This window comes from Zeugodacus cucurbitae, chromosome 5 (assembly GCF_028554725.1).
Source record: "Zeugodacus cucurbitae isolate PBARC_wt_2022May chromosome 5, idZeuCucr1.2, whole genome shotgun sequence".
In the NCBI taxonomy this organism is placed as follows: domain Eukaryota; kingdom Metazoa; phylum Arthropoda; class Insecta; order Diptera; family Tephritidae; genus Zeugodacus; species Zeugodacus cucurbitae.
The window spans coordinates 20,991,535-21,010,652 of NC_071670.1; the positions used below are offsets into that span (position 1 = coordinate 20,991,535).

General features: G+C 34.1%; 1 protein-coding gene across 1 annotated transcript in view; it reads left to right on the forward strand.

The window, feature by feature from the left end:
• Nucleotides 1–19,118, forward strand: part of LOC105215043 (ceramide synthase 5) — a 71,068-nt gene that overhangs the window by 30,983 nt on the left and 20,967 nt on the right. Inside the window, exons 4-5 of the mRNA XM_011188787.3 lie at nucleotides 1,294–1,515; nucleotides 15,392–15,507. Of these exons, the coding sequence (XP_011187089.1) occupies nucleotides 1,294–1,515; nucleotides 15,392–15,507 (338 nt within the window). The remainder of the gene's footprint in view (nucleotides 1–1,293; nucleotides 1,516–15,391; nucleotides 15,508–19,118) is intronic.

Genomic DNA, 19,118 nt, shown 5'->3' on the forward strand with positions numbered 1-19,118 from the left:
AACGTCATACTTGTGAGAACTTTGAATAATTTTACATTTCACATATTAGAGGCAGCTCTACAGCGGCCATTGTCGTCGGCAAAATTAGAAACATTTCTAATTTGGTGACAGCGAAGACTTCAACCCTTTTGTGGTGAAGTCGTGCTGTTCTCTAAAAATCTGTGCCCATAAGGACGCGTGTATTTTAATATTTGACAGATGTCGCTTGTCGCATGTCGTCGTTTATGTGTTCAGCACTTAAATTTGTCAATTAGTTAGTGATTCAATTTGGCATTTTTCATATTACAAGGTACCCAATATTACATTTTTAAAATTCCGGGCAAAGGGTTATAGTTTAAGTGGCTCAACTAATGCCCCATAATCACCAATTGGACAAAAACGTTTATGAGCTATCATTTCTCTATTCTATTCTGTTACCACGCATACCAATCATACCGTCAGAATCTACGATACTCTTCAGAAGGCTATAGTTTCCAATTCGTTTAGCAATTGCTAAGTCTATAAAGAAGTCCCAAAACTGTGCGTCTACGGATTTGATTTACAGAATTCATTTTTTTTTCATGGGAATCTATTTGTATTAGCTAGAGACAGGATAACCAAGAATATTATGAACCGATTAGTACTGAATTAAATTAAAATGTTTATAAAAAATATTACTCATTAGGCAACAAAATATATAATATACCATAAATGAAAGGGAAATATGTAACAAATACTTTTTTAAATTAGCGAATATGATTGCTTTTTTATTAACGATAACTAACTTAACTTGCGAAACAATGACAACAAACTAACAACTGTTGAAATTGAATACACAGTAACACAAATATGACAAATATCACGACTTGTAAATTATAGGAAGGAATAAATTGTTTTTGCACTGGAAATAATTCACAATTATATAAAAAATGTATGTTATAAAAATCTAAAGTATAAATAATACTCTTTATTTTTTATCCCATTGCAACATGTGGCACAAATAGATAGGAAATAAATAACTTAACAAGTTTGTTATCATTGAAACTATTAAAGTATTTGAAGAATGGCCAAAAAATCCAGTAACTTATTTTTGACTAAAGTATCCGTTTACGAAGATCTTTAATATCAGTTAAACAAATGATTGATTACGTTTGATATATCCTACCAGAATATAAGTATATGAATAAAGTATACTTAAAAAACCTTTTATAATATGTGTTCTAATCTAATCTAATTGTAAAAATTTGTATTTATTTCTGTAAGTTATGTATAGAAGTTACTATGTTACGTACATTTATTTAATGTTTTTTCTAGTCTATTTCTAGCGATATATGGTGGTACTATATGATATCAATGGCCTTTTATTGGTCCCTTACCGTAACACAGTTTATTGATGTTAAGCGGAAAGATTTTTGGCAAATGTTTGTCCACCATATGGTCACGCTACTACTTATGGCATTGAGCTGGGTCTGTAATTTACATCGTGTCGGTTCCTTAGTTCTTGTTGTACATGACTGTGCCGACATATTTTTAGAGGTAAGTTAAAATTTCTCTAACATTTTTATATTATTATATGGTAAATATTTTTAACAATTAATCAAAATGGTAAATGCCACTTCGATTACTTCACACTTATTCAATCTCTAAGGGACAAAGATGATTCAAAGTTGTTGTGCACCACAAGTTCTATTTGGGTTAATTTCTCAGAATATGTACCGTGTTTCGTCTTTTCGAATGTAAGCAAATCAGCTTTCACATAGTAACCACTTGTGCAGTAAAACTCTCAAATACCAACACTGAACTATATTTTTATACTCTCGCAGGATGTCGCTCAGTGTTTGTTCACCTAACACTAAAAGTTCTTTATTATATATATCAGCATGATCAGGATGACGAGACTACTTGAAATCTAGATGTCTTGAATAAAAATTTAGTTATCTTATGCCCCTATTACGGGGTACAACCTAACTGCTAGATAGCAGTTCTAATTAAGGGGTTATATACAGTTAGAATTTTCAAAAAATCTATTTTTTTTTTATTTCATTTTCTTATGCCCGGTTTCACAGTCAGTGCTTAGGTTGTGCTTAAGAAAAAACAGAAATATTGCGTTTTACCGTTCATACTTAAGTTCTGCTTAAGTACTGAAAATGGGAGACTTAAGCAGTGCTTAAGTAACAGCTGATTTTTGTTTTGAATATTGACTTATTTGTCAAAAAAATAAAATAAAAATTATTTGCTGAAAACATTTTTGGCATTTCTTGCATTCAATGACGGTTATATGCTTTCCTGCGAGTTGCAATAGGTGCCCCCACTCGCTTGCGGTGAAATTCGGTGTCTTTTTATTGTTTCCATCCATTTCCCAGATTCTAAATTTATTTGTCGCAAAGTTATTTTTCATCAACAATAATTTCAATTTGTCAGATGGTATTTGTAAACAAATGTTTTTCATTGTGCTGCCATATATCATAATAGAATTTTATAGAAAATAAGCATCGACTGTGAAACGCAAATGACTACTCAGTCAACAACAATGCTTAGCTAAGATTTTATTTGGGCACAACTTAAGTACGAACTGTGAAACCGGGCATTAATGTACATATACTTAAGAATACACACAGAAAATTTCATATCGTTCCGGTGAATATTTTCAAAGTTACAAGCAAATGAAAAATTTGAAAAGGCGTTTCAGAGTGCTTTTAAGTACAAGATCCAAACTTTAAACGCGTTTTTCTCAAAATGGTGTTTTCAAAGTCGGTGACCAACATTACTCGAAAACGACCTTCTTAAATATATTTTTTAGTAATTAATCGTAGATTTTTTCTCTCCGATAAATATTTTTTTTTATAAACAATTTAAGGCCGAAATTTCGGTTAAAAATCGATTTTTTTTTTTTTGAGAAACCGCCATTTTGTCAAAAAATTTTATTTTGCTTTTTCCTTCGATTAATTACTAAATTTAACATTATTTTAACGAAATCTGTTTGGTTTTTTAATTTCGGATGATCCAGTTCCGAGATATAGTGGTCACCGCAAAACGTCTTTTTTGAGAGGAGCTCCTGGAGATCAGCTGTAGCTCTTTTTCAAATAAATATTTTTACTAAAACTAAGTCTTAAAATACAGTTAAAAGATACCATAATATGTGTATAAATTTTTGGATCAATAAATTAAAAAGTTTTATCGGAAAAAATTCTGGAAAATTCACTTTTTTCGGCCGTCTGACTGTATATAACCCCTTAAACATTGGTGTAGAAGATTTGAAAAATTTTTAACTTAAAATGGAAGGCGAATAAAAAAAATTTAATTATTTCCAAAGCTTGGCAAGAGTCGGCGCAATTCTCAAGCAAAATCAAACTGAGCATTTGGGAGAATAACCCTAAAATGATGATCGATAAGGCAACTCCGGCAAATTTGCATTTTAAAAAAGCAAAGTAAAATGTTACATTTGACGCGATTTATACCCTTTCACTTCGCTCAAAACGCTTTAGCATATTATTTAAAAGCTCCTACGTAGATTTCCCCAGTCTAACGTTAAAATCATTCTCACTGGATTTGTGATAATTACCCTCAACAAAGAAACGAAGAGTGGTCCATAATTTCAATATTGATCATCTTCTTGATTTCCAGTTGCTAAATCCGGTATTATTGTTTAATCTCTCCTGCTATTCGCGCATGCTTCCGCAGTGTGAATTTACCGTTCAGCAAGTTCAGATATTCGAGCAATAGTGAAGTTTCTAAAATTTTGGATATACAGAGGTAGTCAAAATTATTTACACATCGGACGTTTTTTTACATATTTCGCACAAAAAGCTTTTGCTTGTTGTTGTTGTTGTCGCAGGGTAACAAAGTGCTATGTTCTTGTAAACCTTGATCTATTCCTGAGCGAATGAAATCAGTTTGGCTAGAATAGCTAGAAATATTGCGGATATATAAAAAATAAATGAACTACCGACTCACAGTAGTCAAAAGTATTTACACACAACTTGAACTGTATTATCCTGTTATTTTTTCATGATAATTTTTTAATATTAATGTTTATTCTAAGGCGGTAAATTCATAATTGGTTAGATCGCATTTGGCATCAATAACAGCCTGCTTTATGGTCCGAATTGATTCAACACAATTGAGCGCTAAGTTAACTGTTAAATTAGCCAAATGTCGGTAATTTCGCCGTTTTCGGTTATTATATCAATTGTCCTCTGATATTTAACGAAACCACAAATATTTTCAATAAAGTTTAGATCGGGGTACTGCGCAGGTCAACTTTATTTGCTTCACTTAAAAGTTTTGTTGGTAACGATCCTTTTTGAAATGGAGCATTGTACTGTTGTAAAATGGAGTCAATAGGTGGAAAAGGCGACGGACCCCTACAATGGCATGGTCACGTGAATTCTGAAATATCCGGATGATTTAGGGTCCTTAAATTAGTACCAAATCTCCAAAACAGAAGTAAGGAAAATTTCCCCAAAAAATCATAATGTCACTCCCGACTCTATTTAGCACCTAAACTGCATATTTCTTATTTTCTCATGATAAATGTCTTTCAATTGTTCGTTACCTTCTTTTTAATAACATTATAAACAGTATTTCATCAAATTCTATACATTTTAACTAACTCGAAGCCGATCTCCGATCTAGTTATATTCGATAATTCCTTTGTTTTCGGCATTTTATTTACCAATTTTTATACATATATTAAAGCTGAATTAGTTAGTTATGAATGCAATAGAAGCCAATCACTACTCTTTCCTAAACCATATCCAAGAATAAACGCTAAATCGCGGTGTGTAAATACATTTAACGCAAAAAAATGTGTGTAAATACTTTTGACTACTGCGAGTCTGTAGTTCATTTGCTTATATCTCCGCCATATTTCTAGCTATTCTAGCCATAGCACTTTGTTACCTTGCATTGTGTACCTCTGTATAGTTCAGATAAAAATCAAACTCAATTATGTCGGCAGTACATGTTGAGTGTAATATGGACCACCACGGTAGAGGCTAATATGAACTAGTGGATATTAAGTACTTAGCCTATTAACTGACTGAAAAAAATACTATTGTACACCCATGCGCTGCGCTAGTTTTTAAAGAGGAACCAAAATTTGGCGTTTCGCTCTCCAAAGGAAACTTCACTGGCAAAAGCACGCGGTTTCACAAAATATTATATGAATACCTTTTTTTGATATCCTTGAAAAGGAAATGGACCATTTTTCAGCCAACAATGTGTTGATGAAGCAGGCATATGTGTTGTTCCATCAAAATTACCTCAAATATTGTCAAGGAAGGGTAAAAGGGAGATTGGTAGCCTTTCAACTAACTGGTCCACATTACCCTCAAAATAAATTTGATTGTATTATTGCACGTATTTGGTGAAGTATACAACAAACATAGATTGCTCAGTGGTTTGGCTTGTATGAAGGGGCGAACCATAAATACGTCCCGTTGAGATATCGCTGAAATTTACACCAAAAATCTAGAAAAATATTTTAAATATATAGTAAAAAAATTATACTCTCGCAATTTATTTATTTATTTAACTTTATTTATATTATATAATACACAATTTGACCTACATATATGTTGTATAAAGTCCATTGAGAGTTGGAAACCATAATATTAGGTTAGAAGCACCGAGGTCCTCGTGTTCGATATATGGGGCCTTAAAAACCTATGGTCCGATTTCGGCGATTTTTAGATTGGGGCTGCCACACTATAAACATAGTATTTGTGCAAAGTTCTGCACCGATATCTTCACTAGTGCTCACTTTATATATTGTAAAGTAAACGATTCAGATCGTCATCAAAGTTCTGGTATATAGGAAGTAGGCGTTGTTGTGAGGCGATTTGGCATATTTTCACAACATATCATTAGGATGTAAGGAAACTATTACAAACCAAGTTTCATTGAAATCGGTCGAGTAGTTCCTGAGATATGGTTTTTTACCCATAAGTGGTCGACGCCACGCCCATTTTCCATTTTGTAAAAAAAATCTGAGTGCAGCTTCCATCTGCCATTTCTTATTTGAAATTTGGTGTTTCTGACGTTTTTCGTTAGTGAGTTAACCCACTTTTAGTAATTTTCAACCTAACCTTTGTATGGGAGGTAGGCGTGGTTATTATCCGATTTCTTTCATTTTTGGACTGTATAAGAAGTGGCTAAAAAAACGACTGCAGCAAGTTTGGTTTATATAGTTCTATTGGTTTCCGAGAAATATACAAAAAACCTATTTGGGGGCGGGGTCACGCCCACCTCCTCAAAAAAATTACATCCACAAATGCCCCTTCCTTGTGCGATCCTTCATACCAAATTTTATTTCCATAGCTTTATTTATGGCTTAGTTATGGCACTTTATGTGTTTTCGGTTTTCGCCATTTTGTGGGCGTGGCAGTGGTCCGATTTTGCTGATTTGCCGATTTTCGAAAGCAACCTTCCTATGGTGCCAAGAAATAAGTGTGCCAAGTTTCATCAGTATATCTTAATTTTTACTTAAGTTACAGCTTGCACAGACGGACGGACGGACAGACAGACATACGGATTTGAACTACACTCTTAACCCTGATCACTTTGGTATATATAACCGTATATCTAACTCATTGAGTTTTGGGTGTTACAAACAACCGTTATGTGAACAAAACTATAATACTCTCTAGCAACTTTGTTGCGAGAGTATAAAAATTATGTAGGAAAAAAATTATCAACGAATTTAATACAGTTAAACAACAACAATTAAAACTTTATGTAAACAAATTGAAGACGCAAAAAATTTACAAACAAATAGGTCACATTATACATTAATTTCACAGAAACCACGAAGCAAGTTATTCTTAATTATCCTCACAATATAACATGTATACCTTTAACTTCGAAATCCATTAAAAGTAATCTCCATTCCATAACCTGAATAATTACCAGAATAATTTGAAGTGCGTAGTTGCTGTCAAATTTTTCAAAAAAGTTCTGATGTGTTTTGAAAATGTATTTGCATGCATTTAACACAATTTTTAGAAAGTACCGTTAGATTTTTAGGAAAACCTGGTTTGCAAATAAGAAGTTTGGACAATTTAGAGACCATCGGTTTAAATTTTGACAAAAAAACGTCAGATAGATGTTCCTTCATCCAATTTAGTAAAAACCAACAGAATTGCTTATTTAAAGGAATATAACTTATGAATCTGCAATCACATAAAAAGACACAATATTACAACATTGGCATTCTAAGGGCTTGGAAGTTCCAATGGAATCGATTGTATACGAAGACTTTGTGTATTTTGCAGCACGTCAGCTTTGGTCATAACATCTTCGTCGTTTGTTGTGAATGAAATGGAGTTACTTTTAACATTTATTCATACATTCATAAAATTAATGTTTAAAATTTTAATATAAAATGTATCAGATAGTTAATTACCTGTCAACTCTTCAAATTTTTAAGTGGGCAATGTAAATCAACCTTAAACTAAAATTTTTTTGAAGTTCATAATAACAAACTTTAGGTTGGTTGATCTGCAGTTGATATGCCCTAACTTCTAACTAATACCATAAATAAATCCATAAAAATGCAATTTGGTACAAACGATTACATTAAGGGTGTGCATATTTGGTTTGCATTTTTTTAAATGGTGGACGTGTCCCCACCCCCTAATACATATACCTTCAATCTACTAAAGCTAAATATCTTCCAAACTTTCAAAGCTATATAAGCCAAATTTAGTGGACACATTTCATTTCAGTACCATAAAAATGAAAGAAATTTGATAATAACCTCGCATATAGCAACAGCAATCCATTTTTGTAAATAGCAATGTATTACAATCCCAATGGCAGTTCAATAATTTGAGTTCTCCCACAGTAGCTATAGAGAAGTTCAGTCAAAGAACGTATATTAATAATAAGGTGCAAATCAGAGAACGGCATCGGCTGAATGAAAAACATTCGTACGCGCTCAACAGCCGAATAATCACACTGTTCGGATCAGCCGATCAAACTTTCATGCGCTCACATTTTCGTTGTTCATTTTAAATGGGGTGTGTGGGGTCATTTCAATCGGATGTGTGCGATTTTTTGTTTCACTCCGAGTTTGTTCGGCTCGTGTTCAATATAATGATTTGGGGCGCTTGCTCATTTGGTTCAACAATCATTGTTTTGAACAAGAACAACATTCAACTCGTACTGATTTTACTCATGCGCGCAGCAAGCTGCACTTTTTCTGCACAGATGAAATACGCGAAGAAGAACAAGACAAGCTACAACAACAAACTGCATACAATAGTAACGCTCACATCGTGTCGTCTTGTCGCTAATCGTTTACTCATAACCGATCAACTCAAATTGAACCGAATGATGCTTTCGTCAACACATGCTCATTTTATTGAACGCTGACTTTTGTTCAGTGAGTTGAATTAGGTGAAAAATTTTGAACCGAGGACTCAAAATCCTTGGAATGATGTGTACGGCAAAATGAGTTGATTTTTACTCATCACTCTGTGTTTTTCAGTGAGTTGAGTTGAATGAAAAAGTGCGCGTATGAGTAAATCAAGAAAATGGTGATTTTTGCAGTTCTCTGGTGCAAATGTTAGCTATGCCCAATTATATTAAATGACATTAGGGAACATCGAAAAAATTTCGCACACTATAAAGGAACACACCACTCTAAAGGGGAAGAAAGCAAATGTTTACCACTCTATAAGGGAACCAACCAAGTGTTTACCACAATAAAAAGGAACATGGGAGCAGAAATTGCTCGCGCAGCTATCTTGCACATGCGTATTAGGAAATATTAGAAAAACAAGTAAGGAAAGGCTAAGTTCGGGTGCAAACGCACATTTTATACTACCGCAATTTATTACTATAGTTTTATTAAGGTATCACACTTTGACCTATATATTCGGCACAAAATCGAATAGAATAACGAAAATCATCATACTGAGGCTGAGGTAATTCCTGAACCAATTTCACTAATTTTCACCACCAACATTTACTTTTAGAAGAAAAAAGTCCTCTGAATTACATTAAAATATCTAAGAGATTTACCGATATTTTCGGTGAAAAATTACTATTATGCACTCAGTTCTTCATGTTCGATATCCAGTGCCTTGAAAATTTATAGTCCGATTTTTTCACAAGTAGTGCCACAGATCATATACAGTATTTGTGCAAAGTTTTTGTCCGCTATCTCCATTGGTTACTTATGTATATATTATAAAATGAAGGAATGAGATGGAATTCAAAATTGAGTTATATGGGAAGTAGTCGTGGTTGTGAGCCGATTTTGCCCATTTTTGATGTGTGTCAGGGTATCAAGAAAATATTATATACCAAATTTCATTGAAATTGGTCGTGTAGTTCCTGAGATATGGTTTTTGACCCATAAGTGGGCGACGCCACGCCCATTTTCCTTTTCTGAAATCTGAGCGCAACTTCTTTCTGCCATTTCTCAGGTAAAATTTAGTGTTTCTGATGATTTCCTTTTGCGAGTTAGCGCACTTAATATTTTCAATTTTCAACCTAACCTTTGTATGGGAGGTGGGCGTGGTTATTACCCGATTTCAATTATTTTCATGGTGTATGGGTACCCCACCAAGGGAACCGACTGCAGAAAGTTTGGTTTATATAGCTTTGTTGGTTTTCATAACTTTATTTATGGCTTAATTATGGCACTTTATAGGTTTTCGGCAATTTGTGGGCGTGGCAGTGTACCAATTTCGCCCATTTTCAATACCAACCTCCTTAGAATGCCAAGGAATTTGTGTAGCAAGTTTCATTAAGATATCTAAATTTTTACTCAAGTTATCGCTTACACGGACAGGCATCCGGATTTCGAATCATCTCAACCGTTATGTAAACAAAACTATTATACTCTCTTTAGCAACTTTGTTGCGAGAGTATAAAAAGAAATGGCCTTATATGTAAATATTATACTGAATCCGTTCTTTTTTTCTTACGCCCAAAGAGATGTACACACATGAAAACATACACGCATATATTTCTCACAATGCCTTCAAACGATCACTTGCAAAAAATGAAACATTCGCGCAAGGGACACAAACAACAACCAATCGTCTGCGCAATGCTTTATGATTGGTCAATATTCGCGGCTGCTCTACATATGTGTTCTAATTCCTCTTCTTCTTCTTCTTGACTGGCGTAGCCACCGCTTACGCGGTTATAGCCGAGTCCAAAACAGCGCGCCACGCATCTCTCCTTCTGGCAGTTTGGCGCCAATTGGTTATTCCAAGGTTATTCTAATTAGAACATTTAAATGTTTCATGCTACAACAAAAATAATTTTATTCATAAGAAACGCGCGTCTTCGACAAAGCAAGTGCGTGGATTCGCACTCAGCGTCGCACTCTTTTTTCCTTGCATCCATTCCATCTACACGAACTTGCTAAATATCAAGAGTTGAACAATTTCTAATGTTCACTTCAGAAGTGAAGAGTGGCAACATAGCCCTTTCCAGACTCATAAGATTCTTTTATCAATTCTGTATGTGCTCGCATTTCAATGTCCATATACAGTTTGTCAACTAATTCTTTGCAAAATGCAAATTGATACAAAAAATCAACTTTGACAATAAATTTCTATAACAAAGGTTCAGTTTTTTATGATTTTTTTCTTTTACAGTAATACTATAAGATATGTGTATCTAGTAATAGATTATGTTAAAAAAACAACAAAATTTCACAGATCTATATGGAAATCAGAATTGTCATGCAAATGAGTTCACGAGAAATTTAACGAATTGGTATATTTTTATTGTTGCAAAGAAATAAATAAAAAAATTTTAATATAACAGAAGGCAAATGAGCTTTTTTTCGTCAAGCATGAATGGATTTTCATCAAGCAGAAAATCAAGCTCGAAAATTTTACGAAAAGATCCGGCGACTAACTGAAGGTTTCAAGACCGGAGCACACTCCTGTAGGACCCCCAAAGGTGATCTAGTTGTAGATGACCAGAATATGCAGCGTTTGTGGAGGGAACACTTCTCCAGCCTGCTGAATGGCAGTGAAAGTACAACACCAGGATATGGCGAACCCGATTCCCCAATGGATGACGATGGAACAGTTGTTCCATTGTCCGACCGTAAAGAAATTAGAATAGCAATTACCAGCTTGGAAAACAACAAGGCGGCGGGGGCCGATGGATTGCCGGCCGAGCTATTCAAATACGGCGGCGAAGAGCTGATAAGGTGCCTGCATCAGCTTCTTTGTGGAATATGGTCGGAAGAAAGCATGTCCGCCGATTGGAATCTCAGTGTACTATGCTCAATCAACAAAAAGGGAGACCCCATAATCTTCACCAATTACCGTGGGATAAGCCTCCTTAACATCGCTTATAAGGTTCCATCGAGCGTACTGTGTGAAAGACTAAAGCCCATCGTCAACAAACTGATTGGACATTATCAGTGTGTCTTTAGACCTGGAAAATCTTCATCTGACCAGATATTCACCATGCGCCAAATCCTGGAAAAGACACGTGAAAAGAGGATCGACACACACCATCCGTTTGTCGATTTAAAACCCGCTTTCGACAGCACGAAAAGCAGTTGCCTCTATGTCTGAATTTGGTATCCCTGCAAAATTAATGCGGCTGTGTAAGCTGACGTTGAGAAACACCAAAAGCTCCGACAGGATCGGTGAGGACCTCTCCGAGCCGTTCGATACCAAACGAGGTTTCAGACAAGGTGACTCACTATCGTGTGACTTCTTTAACTTTATGCTGGAAAACGTAATACGAACCGCAGAGCAAAATAGAGAAGGTACAATCTACTATAACAGCGGCTGTACAGCGGCTGGTGTAAACCTATGATATTGATATCATCGGAAGCAGCAACCGCGTCGTTAGTTCTGCTTTTTCCAGACTGGATAAGGAAGTGAAACTATGGGTCTGGTGGTGAACGAGGACAAGACGAAATATCTCCAGTCAACAAACAAACAGTCCGTGAAGAAAAAAAAATGACAATAGTATATTGTGGATTATGGATATTCTTTCATCTGTACTCACACTAAAGCAAAAGTTACGGCAAGCATATGGGTATTTATGAATCTGTGCGTGAATATGATTTGCTTTCATAGGCAAAACGTGTTGATGAATTTTTGGCAGATAAGCAAATATATACATGACGTATTATAATTATTAATATTTCGTAAACTACTTCGCGCTTACTACCCGTGCCATGTCGAAAGCAGTGTTTAAAAAACTGCAGTCGAAAAAACTATCATTTTCAGAGATAAGAAGTACTACCATGTCTACTTCGATTTTATTATCATAATTTTTAGCAATGTATTTATTTTGTAGGTGGAGACGTATTCTCCCCCCCAAAAACCATGTTGAGTCGTTAATTCGTTGGCGAATATTTTGGTGCGATTGCTACCCGGATCGACAAAAGCATATATATCGTGTCCATTTATATATATTATTTTTACTATACCCTTTTTACCATTTTCTTTATGTGCATTCTTTTCATTAGTTTCATATATATGATTATCCGAGATTTTATTTACATTCAAGTTTTCCTTTTCGGGACACTCGTCTGTTTTATGTGTCGTACGTTGGCATATAGTACACTTTGGGTTTTTCCGTGGTTCAGAGCAAATAATCGCGTAATAACCGAATTTAGCACAATTGTAACATTTTATATCATTGGACGAACGTTGACTATTGTTATTTGTGGACAATGGAACACTTTTCGTATTTAGAGTTTGAGGTTTTACTGTGGGCGATACGTTTCTCGATTTAAATTACCAATTTGTATCATTATATACACTATAACTCATGATATTTTTTAATAAGTATTGGCACCGATTGTATTCATTAGATACTAGCTTTTTACCCGCGGCTTCGCCCGCAGTGGAGGTATTAAATAAGTATGAGAGATAAAGGGTAAGGGTATAATAATAGAAATGAGTCAATATGATAACTAAATTTGATTGTTTGGCTGAGATCAACAATTTTTAAAAATTACTACAGACAGAAGTTTCAACACTTTAATATATGCTTAGTTTCAATTTAAGTTTATGTGACGGTACACCCGATAGTTCAAGTGAATTTAAAAACTCCACAGGATATGAAGTACTTAGTTCCGTATCCATAATTGTATCCATTGACAAATATTCCTTCATTTCTCCCTGAACCTCCTTTAAAATGTCAGTGTTGATCCTATTAACGATTTCATTTCTTGGTGCTAATATTGCTCCTGCACACAACCACTGATCACTATACAAATTTTGTTGCTAAAAGCTTGCATTCTCGCAGCACTCTACCTCGTGAACTATTTTTACTAAAATTACAAATGGGCGAATCTTCCTATGCCAAATTCAATGGTAATTTTAAAACGGAATGTGCCGAACGACCGCCGTTTAATAGCATCACGGCAATACCTGACCCTTTAATAATAAGTTAAGTAAAAACGTTTTTCCAGTTACTCCTGGTGCATCGAGAAAGAAGAGTCCACCACTACCGATTGTTCTGGTGTTTCTATCGCTCTTCTAGTTGTCTGCAGTGCAGCTTGTCTTTCTAAACGAACTCGTGCCTGAAGAGGCGTTTCAGCTGCTCTCAAAACTCTTTGTCGCTCTGCTTGTTGTTGTCTTCTCAGCTCTGCGTGAGCCGAAGTTTCTTGATTTGAATGAATTTTTGGATAGACCAGATTTCCGCTTTCGAGGCATTTAAAAAAAAAGCAGAGTAAAAATTAACATCAGCGAGTAAGATCTAAAATAATAAAGTAACAGCTAACCACAAAAATTACGGATAACCTCAAAAATTGGAATAGTTTTATACTGCATGTAACGACAGAAGAAAGTCACAATAAATATAGAAATATTATAAACAGTTGAAACTATATTCAATTAAATTAGACATTTTCGTTACCGCCATACAATGGGACGGTATTACAGTATTCAGGGTTGAAACTTCATGACTGTAAAACTTCATTACTGAAGTAGCTACATTTGACCAAAGTGTATTCAACAAAGTGAACTAAGTATTTGACATACCCGCTTTTGACAATAAAATAGTAAACAATACATGTATTTGTTTACATTAACCCGCCTTTTTTAACTTTAACAATATAATATATATTGATAAAATTGTTTTCAATTTGTCAGTTGGAGCACAAAACCTTAGTAAATTGCTTCCATGAGTTGTTTTGCCTAAGCAGAAAGTATTCGGCATTTTCTTTTATTCATTTAAAAAATATTTTTTTTTTGGTTTGAAATTTGTTTACTTTTGAATTTCGAAATTTGAATTTTTGAATAAATGTATGGGTTAAATCAATGGCAACAAACATGTCACATTCGGGTAAAAAATTGTGATATGTCATATACCTGGTTCACTTTGTTGAATACACTTTGCATTTGACGATTTTTTGAGAAACAATTGTTTTACCTTTCGTAAATTTTTTTTTTAATTTAAAGTACCCTATGTTGCTTCTAGTACCTTCAAGAGTATATGTACAAAGTTTCATGATGATCGGTTTAGTAGTTTTTGCGTGAAAGCGTAACAAACAAACTTACATTCGCATTTATAATATTAGTAGGGATTTTACGCTTCAAATCGTTGTCGTTTCACAATATGTCGCGCGATACTATTTTCTGTAAAACCGCCTTTGTTACCAAGTGCTAGCATTCTATAGAAGTATTCGACCGGTGATTCAGTTTGAGATTGTTTTGTTCGCCATAGTTTAATATGCGAATCTTCTTCGTGTAACATACTCGGAAAGTCAGATAAAAATTTATTCACAACCAATTTACAAAAATTCTTTGTTACGAATAAATCAACATTTTTGTGGATCCTCGTAATTTCTGTTTGGGATCTCCCATTGTGGCATGAAGTTCACTCGGAAGACAGTTTTACACCATTCTTGGTAATTTCGTCCACAATCTCGTTGCCTTCAATGTCTTTATGTCCTGGCAACCAGTAGAAGTAAAGACATGTGTTCCTAGCAACACTAGTCGCCCGCCGATTTTGCCGCATAGGTTTCGGCAAAGAGATCTATCGGTGGCACTTTATTTTAATATGGATACAAAAGTTAATTTAATTAGATATAAAAATAATAATAATATACACAGAAAAGACAACTGAACTTGTTGAATGAGTCACGCCGAGTAATGTAGTTATGAGAGATTTCAGAGCAGCCTTTCTGTGGCGTGACAATACGTTTTTTGGGTTCAGTAGCAATAGCAGTTGGGTACGGTGATTACGTTAAATCTACTCTATTAGTTAATTGTAATTACAAAAGCTTTTGGATATTGTTAAAATTAAAAAAAGAAAATGCAAAAATTTAAATTAATGTGGAGTACAATTTTTCATAAATTCGTTATTGCACAATGTCATAACAAACCAAATTATAGAATTATATCAAAAATATAGAACACTCGAAATATAAATTGTATTTATTTATAAACATTTCTATTTCTAGGCTGCAAAATTGACAAAGTACGCGAAATATCAAAAATTATGTGACTTTATATTCGCGATATTTACTGTTGTATGGATTATAACAAGGCTGGGTTTCTTTCCTCGCATAATTTATAGGTAAGTTTATATACAGAGATGCATTGTAGTGTCTTAATTTAAAAAGGTCCTGTCGATAAAATATAATTATAATTGTATATAAAATGATACGTACTTTCATTTTATAATAAATGTATTGTATACAATTTTTATTCTTGCGATAAAAGTTCAATTTAGACCTTTCCGTTTAGGTTACATTTCCTTTGTTCTGACACTGCGTTTATTAGACATAAATTAGAGTATTTAATAATAACAAATATAGTATGGGCATTCACAAGTTGTGAAAACGCGACGTAAAGTCATAGTCACATATTTTTACACTGATGTATTATTTGTTGAATTGTATGCCAAAATAAGTTAAAAAGATACAACTCTGAGCATCAATTCTTTAACAAGTACATGCGATGAGCGTAAAATTAGTATTTAAGATGGGGCAAAGCGACGCTTATTGTGAAGCTACATAACTCGAGTCAACGGCTACGCTGATTAGGTCATGTTGTTCAAATGAATGGAAGTGTGGTGATGCGAAGAAAAAATCAGGTGGACAGCAAATTGTAGAAAAAAAGACTATTATTCATTCGTCTATAATCGCGTAATTGGTGTCTGCCAGTTGTATACACACATACATAACTCGCGTATGTGGAAATCAGTGTTGTCCAACGTGACTGTGTGCACATTATGCTTGTGTTGGTTATTAGCGTACATTCGGAAAGCTACGAGCAGACAACACGAATACGGAACAGTTCGTACAAATAAGTAAACGTACTTTTTAAAAATTACGGTCAACTAAATTATCTATATTTATTTCTTTATTATATTGCTTAATTCTAATGAGATCAGAAATGTGATTGTTTGATAGTATAGCTGAGAATTTAATTTTAATACAATTTTCTTTTGTAATTATCAATAAGACTTTTTCGGGCGTCTCCCTCGATATTCACAAGATTTTTGTGACAACGTTCGTAATGTCTTTTTATATCATGTTTGCTACAACGCTTTATTTTTTTATAACAAATTAAGTATTCTGCATGCTTTTCATTGTTCTCAATAAAAAAATAACATTTTCCAAATTTTTTGGAACATTTTTAGTGCGTTCTGTTTTCTAGCGTCAACTGATCGTAAAATTCTGCTTTGTTTGCCTACGAAGTTGAATACAGTAGCACAACCGTGCTTTCACAGACACTTGTCGCGACATGTTGGTGTGAGGTGCCTGGCTTGTCCGTGCGCTATTGTGCGCATAGGCCGTGGACAACGCTGGTGTAAATGTAAAAGAGGCAATGCGCTCGACAGAGTGAATTATTCGATATGGTGCATCGAAACTTGACATCGATGATATGCTATGCATCGAATAAAAAAATCAATGAATCGAAAGTAAAACTTTAAAACTACAAATTTATTTACATTTTTTGTTTGCTTATATATATATATATATATGTATACAAAATATCACTTCTGCAAGTACATAAATTTAAAGTGTAACAGTTTTGATTAAAGGATTTAAAAATAATCTTATTCAATAGTTTCAATTTATAAAAACAGTATAATATAATGATGTAGCAACAATTGTTAAGTATTTGAAGGCTGATTTATATAATTTAGCAAATTGTGTTTGTAAATCGTTCCAAATTTCCAGCAGATTTCCTACTAGCCTTCCAATTAGATTGTGCTAATTTATAAGGATAACTCGCCTAACATATCTAACAAATTGTTTCTGTTCATCTTCCAATTTATTTGGACTAACTCATGATGACCAGTCCAAATACTAAATGAGTTTTCAGCTTTATCCATCCCTTCTTATTATTCATGGAGGTACAAAAATACTATGTGAACCATCTAAAAGGACTTTAACCCTTTCGACCCCGACGTTGCCTGTGAGCAATTTCACCAGTTTGATGATTTAAAGCAAAAGCTGTGTTCAATGTTTTAACTTGATTTGAATGAAAATCAAAAGAGTTACCAACATTCTTTACCGTTATTCTTATAGTTTTTTTTAACACAGTGCATTGTTGATAATTTGTGAACGGAAATTTTTAAACGTTTGTTAGAATAGATCCAATTATTATAATAATTTAATTTAACGAAAAAATGAGTATGCATTTTTGTTCGAAATGTATTATAGCATTTTTTCATGAATGCAAAATCTTCGGTTTATGATTTTTGCATACCATCATGCCCCAATGTTACTCACAAGCAACCTTCTGTAGCGCCCATAATAAAAGGCGTGGCTAGGTAAAATTTTGTTTGTAATCTCTTTTTGGCATTTTTTTATGGAGAAAAATATTTTAATACCACAGGAAAAAAGTCGGGGTCGGAAGGGTTAATATTTCATAAAACGGTTTATAATTCTTGGAATCCTTATGCTGATTTTGCAACTGAATTTAACGTTGCACACACAAACACAGAATGTTACATCTTTTTCCAAAGACTAAGGTTAATGTTTATAACATATTGGTAGTATTATCAGTACCAATAACTGATATTTTAGTTTCATTAATACTCCAATTTTCGCATATCTTCAAAATTTGCTCGCTTATATGTATATTCAAATGTATGCCTTTGAACTAGTTCAATAGACCAATAGTTAAAGATTTGTGTTTCAGACGATTTTTGATTACTGGCGTTTGTCATTTTAAAACATGTTCCCAACGAGACGAATTCAAAAAAAATCATTGATGTATAGGATAAAAATATTTAAACTTCATCCACCATTATCCTCAAATACTACATTAAAGATGTGATGAAAACGTAATTATTAAATAAAAAATATAACATTTTACCAAATATGTTATTCCATCATATTCATAACTTATAACTTTCTTATGTCATTGGAGTACCTTTGTACTCCTAAAGATGGCTTTTTATCGTTCTCTTCTTTTAAGTAAAACACTTTATTTTAATATGGATACAAAAGTTAATTTTAATTCGATAGAAGAATAATAATATACACAGAAAGAGACAATTGAACTGAACTGTTGAACGCGTCGCGGCGAGTAATGTAATTTCGAGAACATTCAAGTACAAGTGTTCACGCGTCACCCCACACAGGGCAATATTTTTGGTGTTCAGCAACACTTTGCCTGTGGCGTGACCACTCGGCCCTTCCTGAGCTAAATCATCTTCGATTTCGTCGTCGGGTTCTAGTTCAGGACAATTTCTACACCAAGGCTTCATTTTGTCGACAGCCACAACTTCAAATTCATAACTGTGATATCGGCTTTCTGTATTAGTGTAATGACGACTGTAATAGCACACTGGACGCCATGCACTTTCGTCAGTTGATTGTAGAAGTACGCCCGCTAAACCACTGCTACTGCCATCAGTATGTACTTCATGTTGCGCATTGACATCGTATAATGTAAAGAAGTTAACGCTTTGATGAGGGTTTCGAAAGAGTGTTGCTGTTCGCTGCCCGATACAAATTTGTTTTCATTCGACTTAATCAGTAAAATGGGAATAGGTTTCGAAATCAGTGAGTATTCTGGGACAAATTTTCTGAAAAACCCCGTAAGGCCTAAAAGTCTTCTAACCTCTGTCGTATTAGTTGGTGTTTTTAATTTTTTTATAGCTGCTGCCTTCTGCAAACCCGGTGTAATACCATTTTCGTCGATGATATGCCTGAGGTATTCTATTCT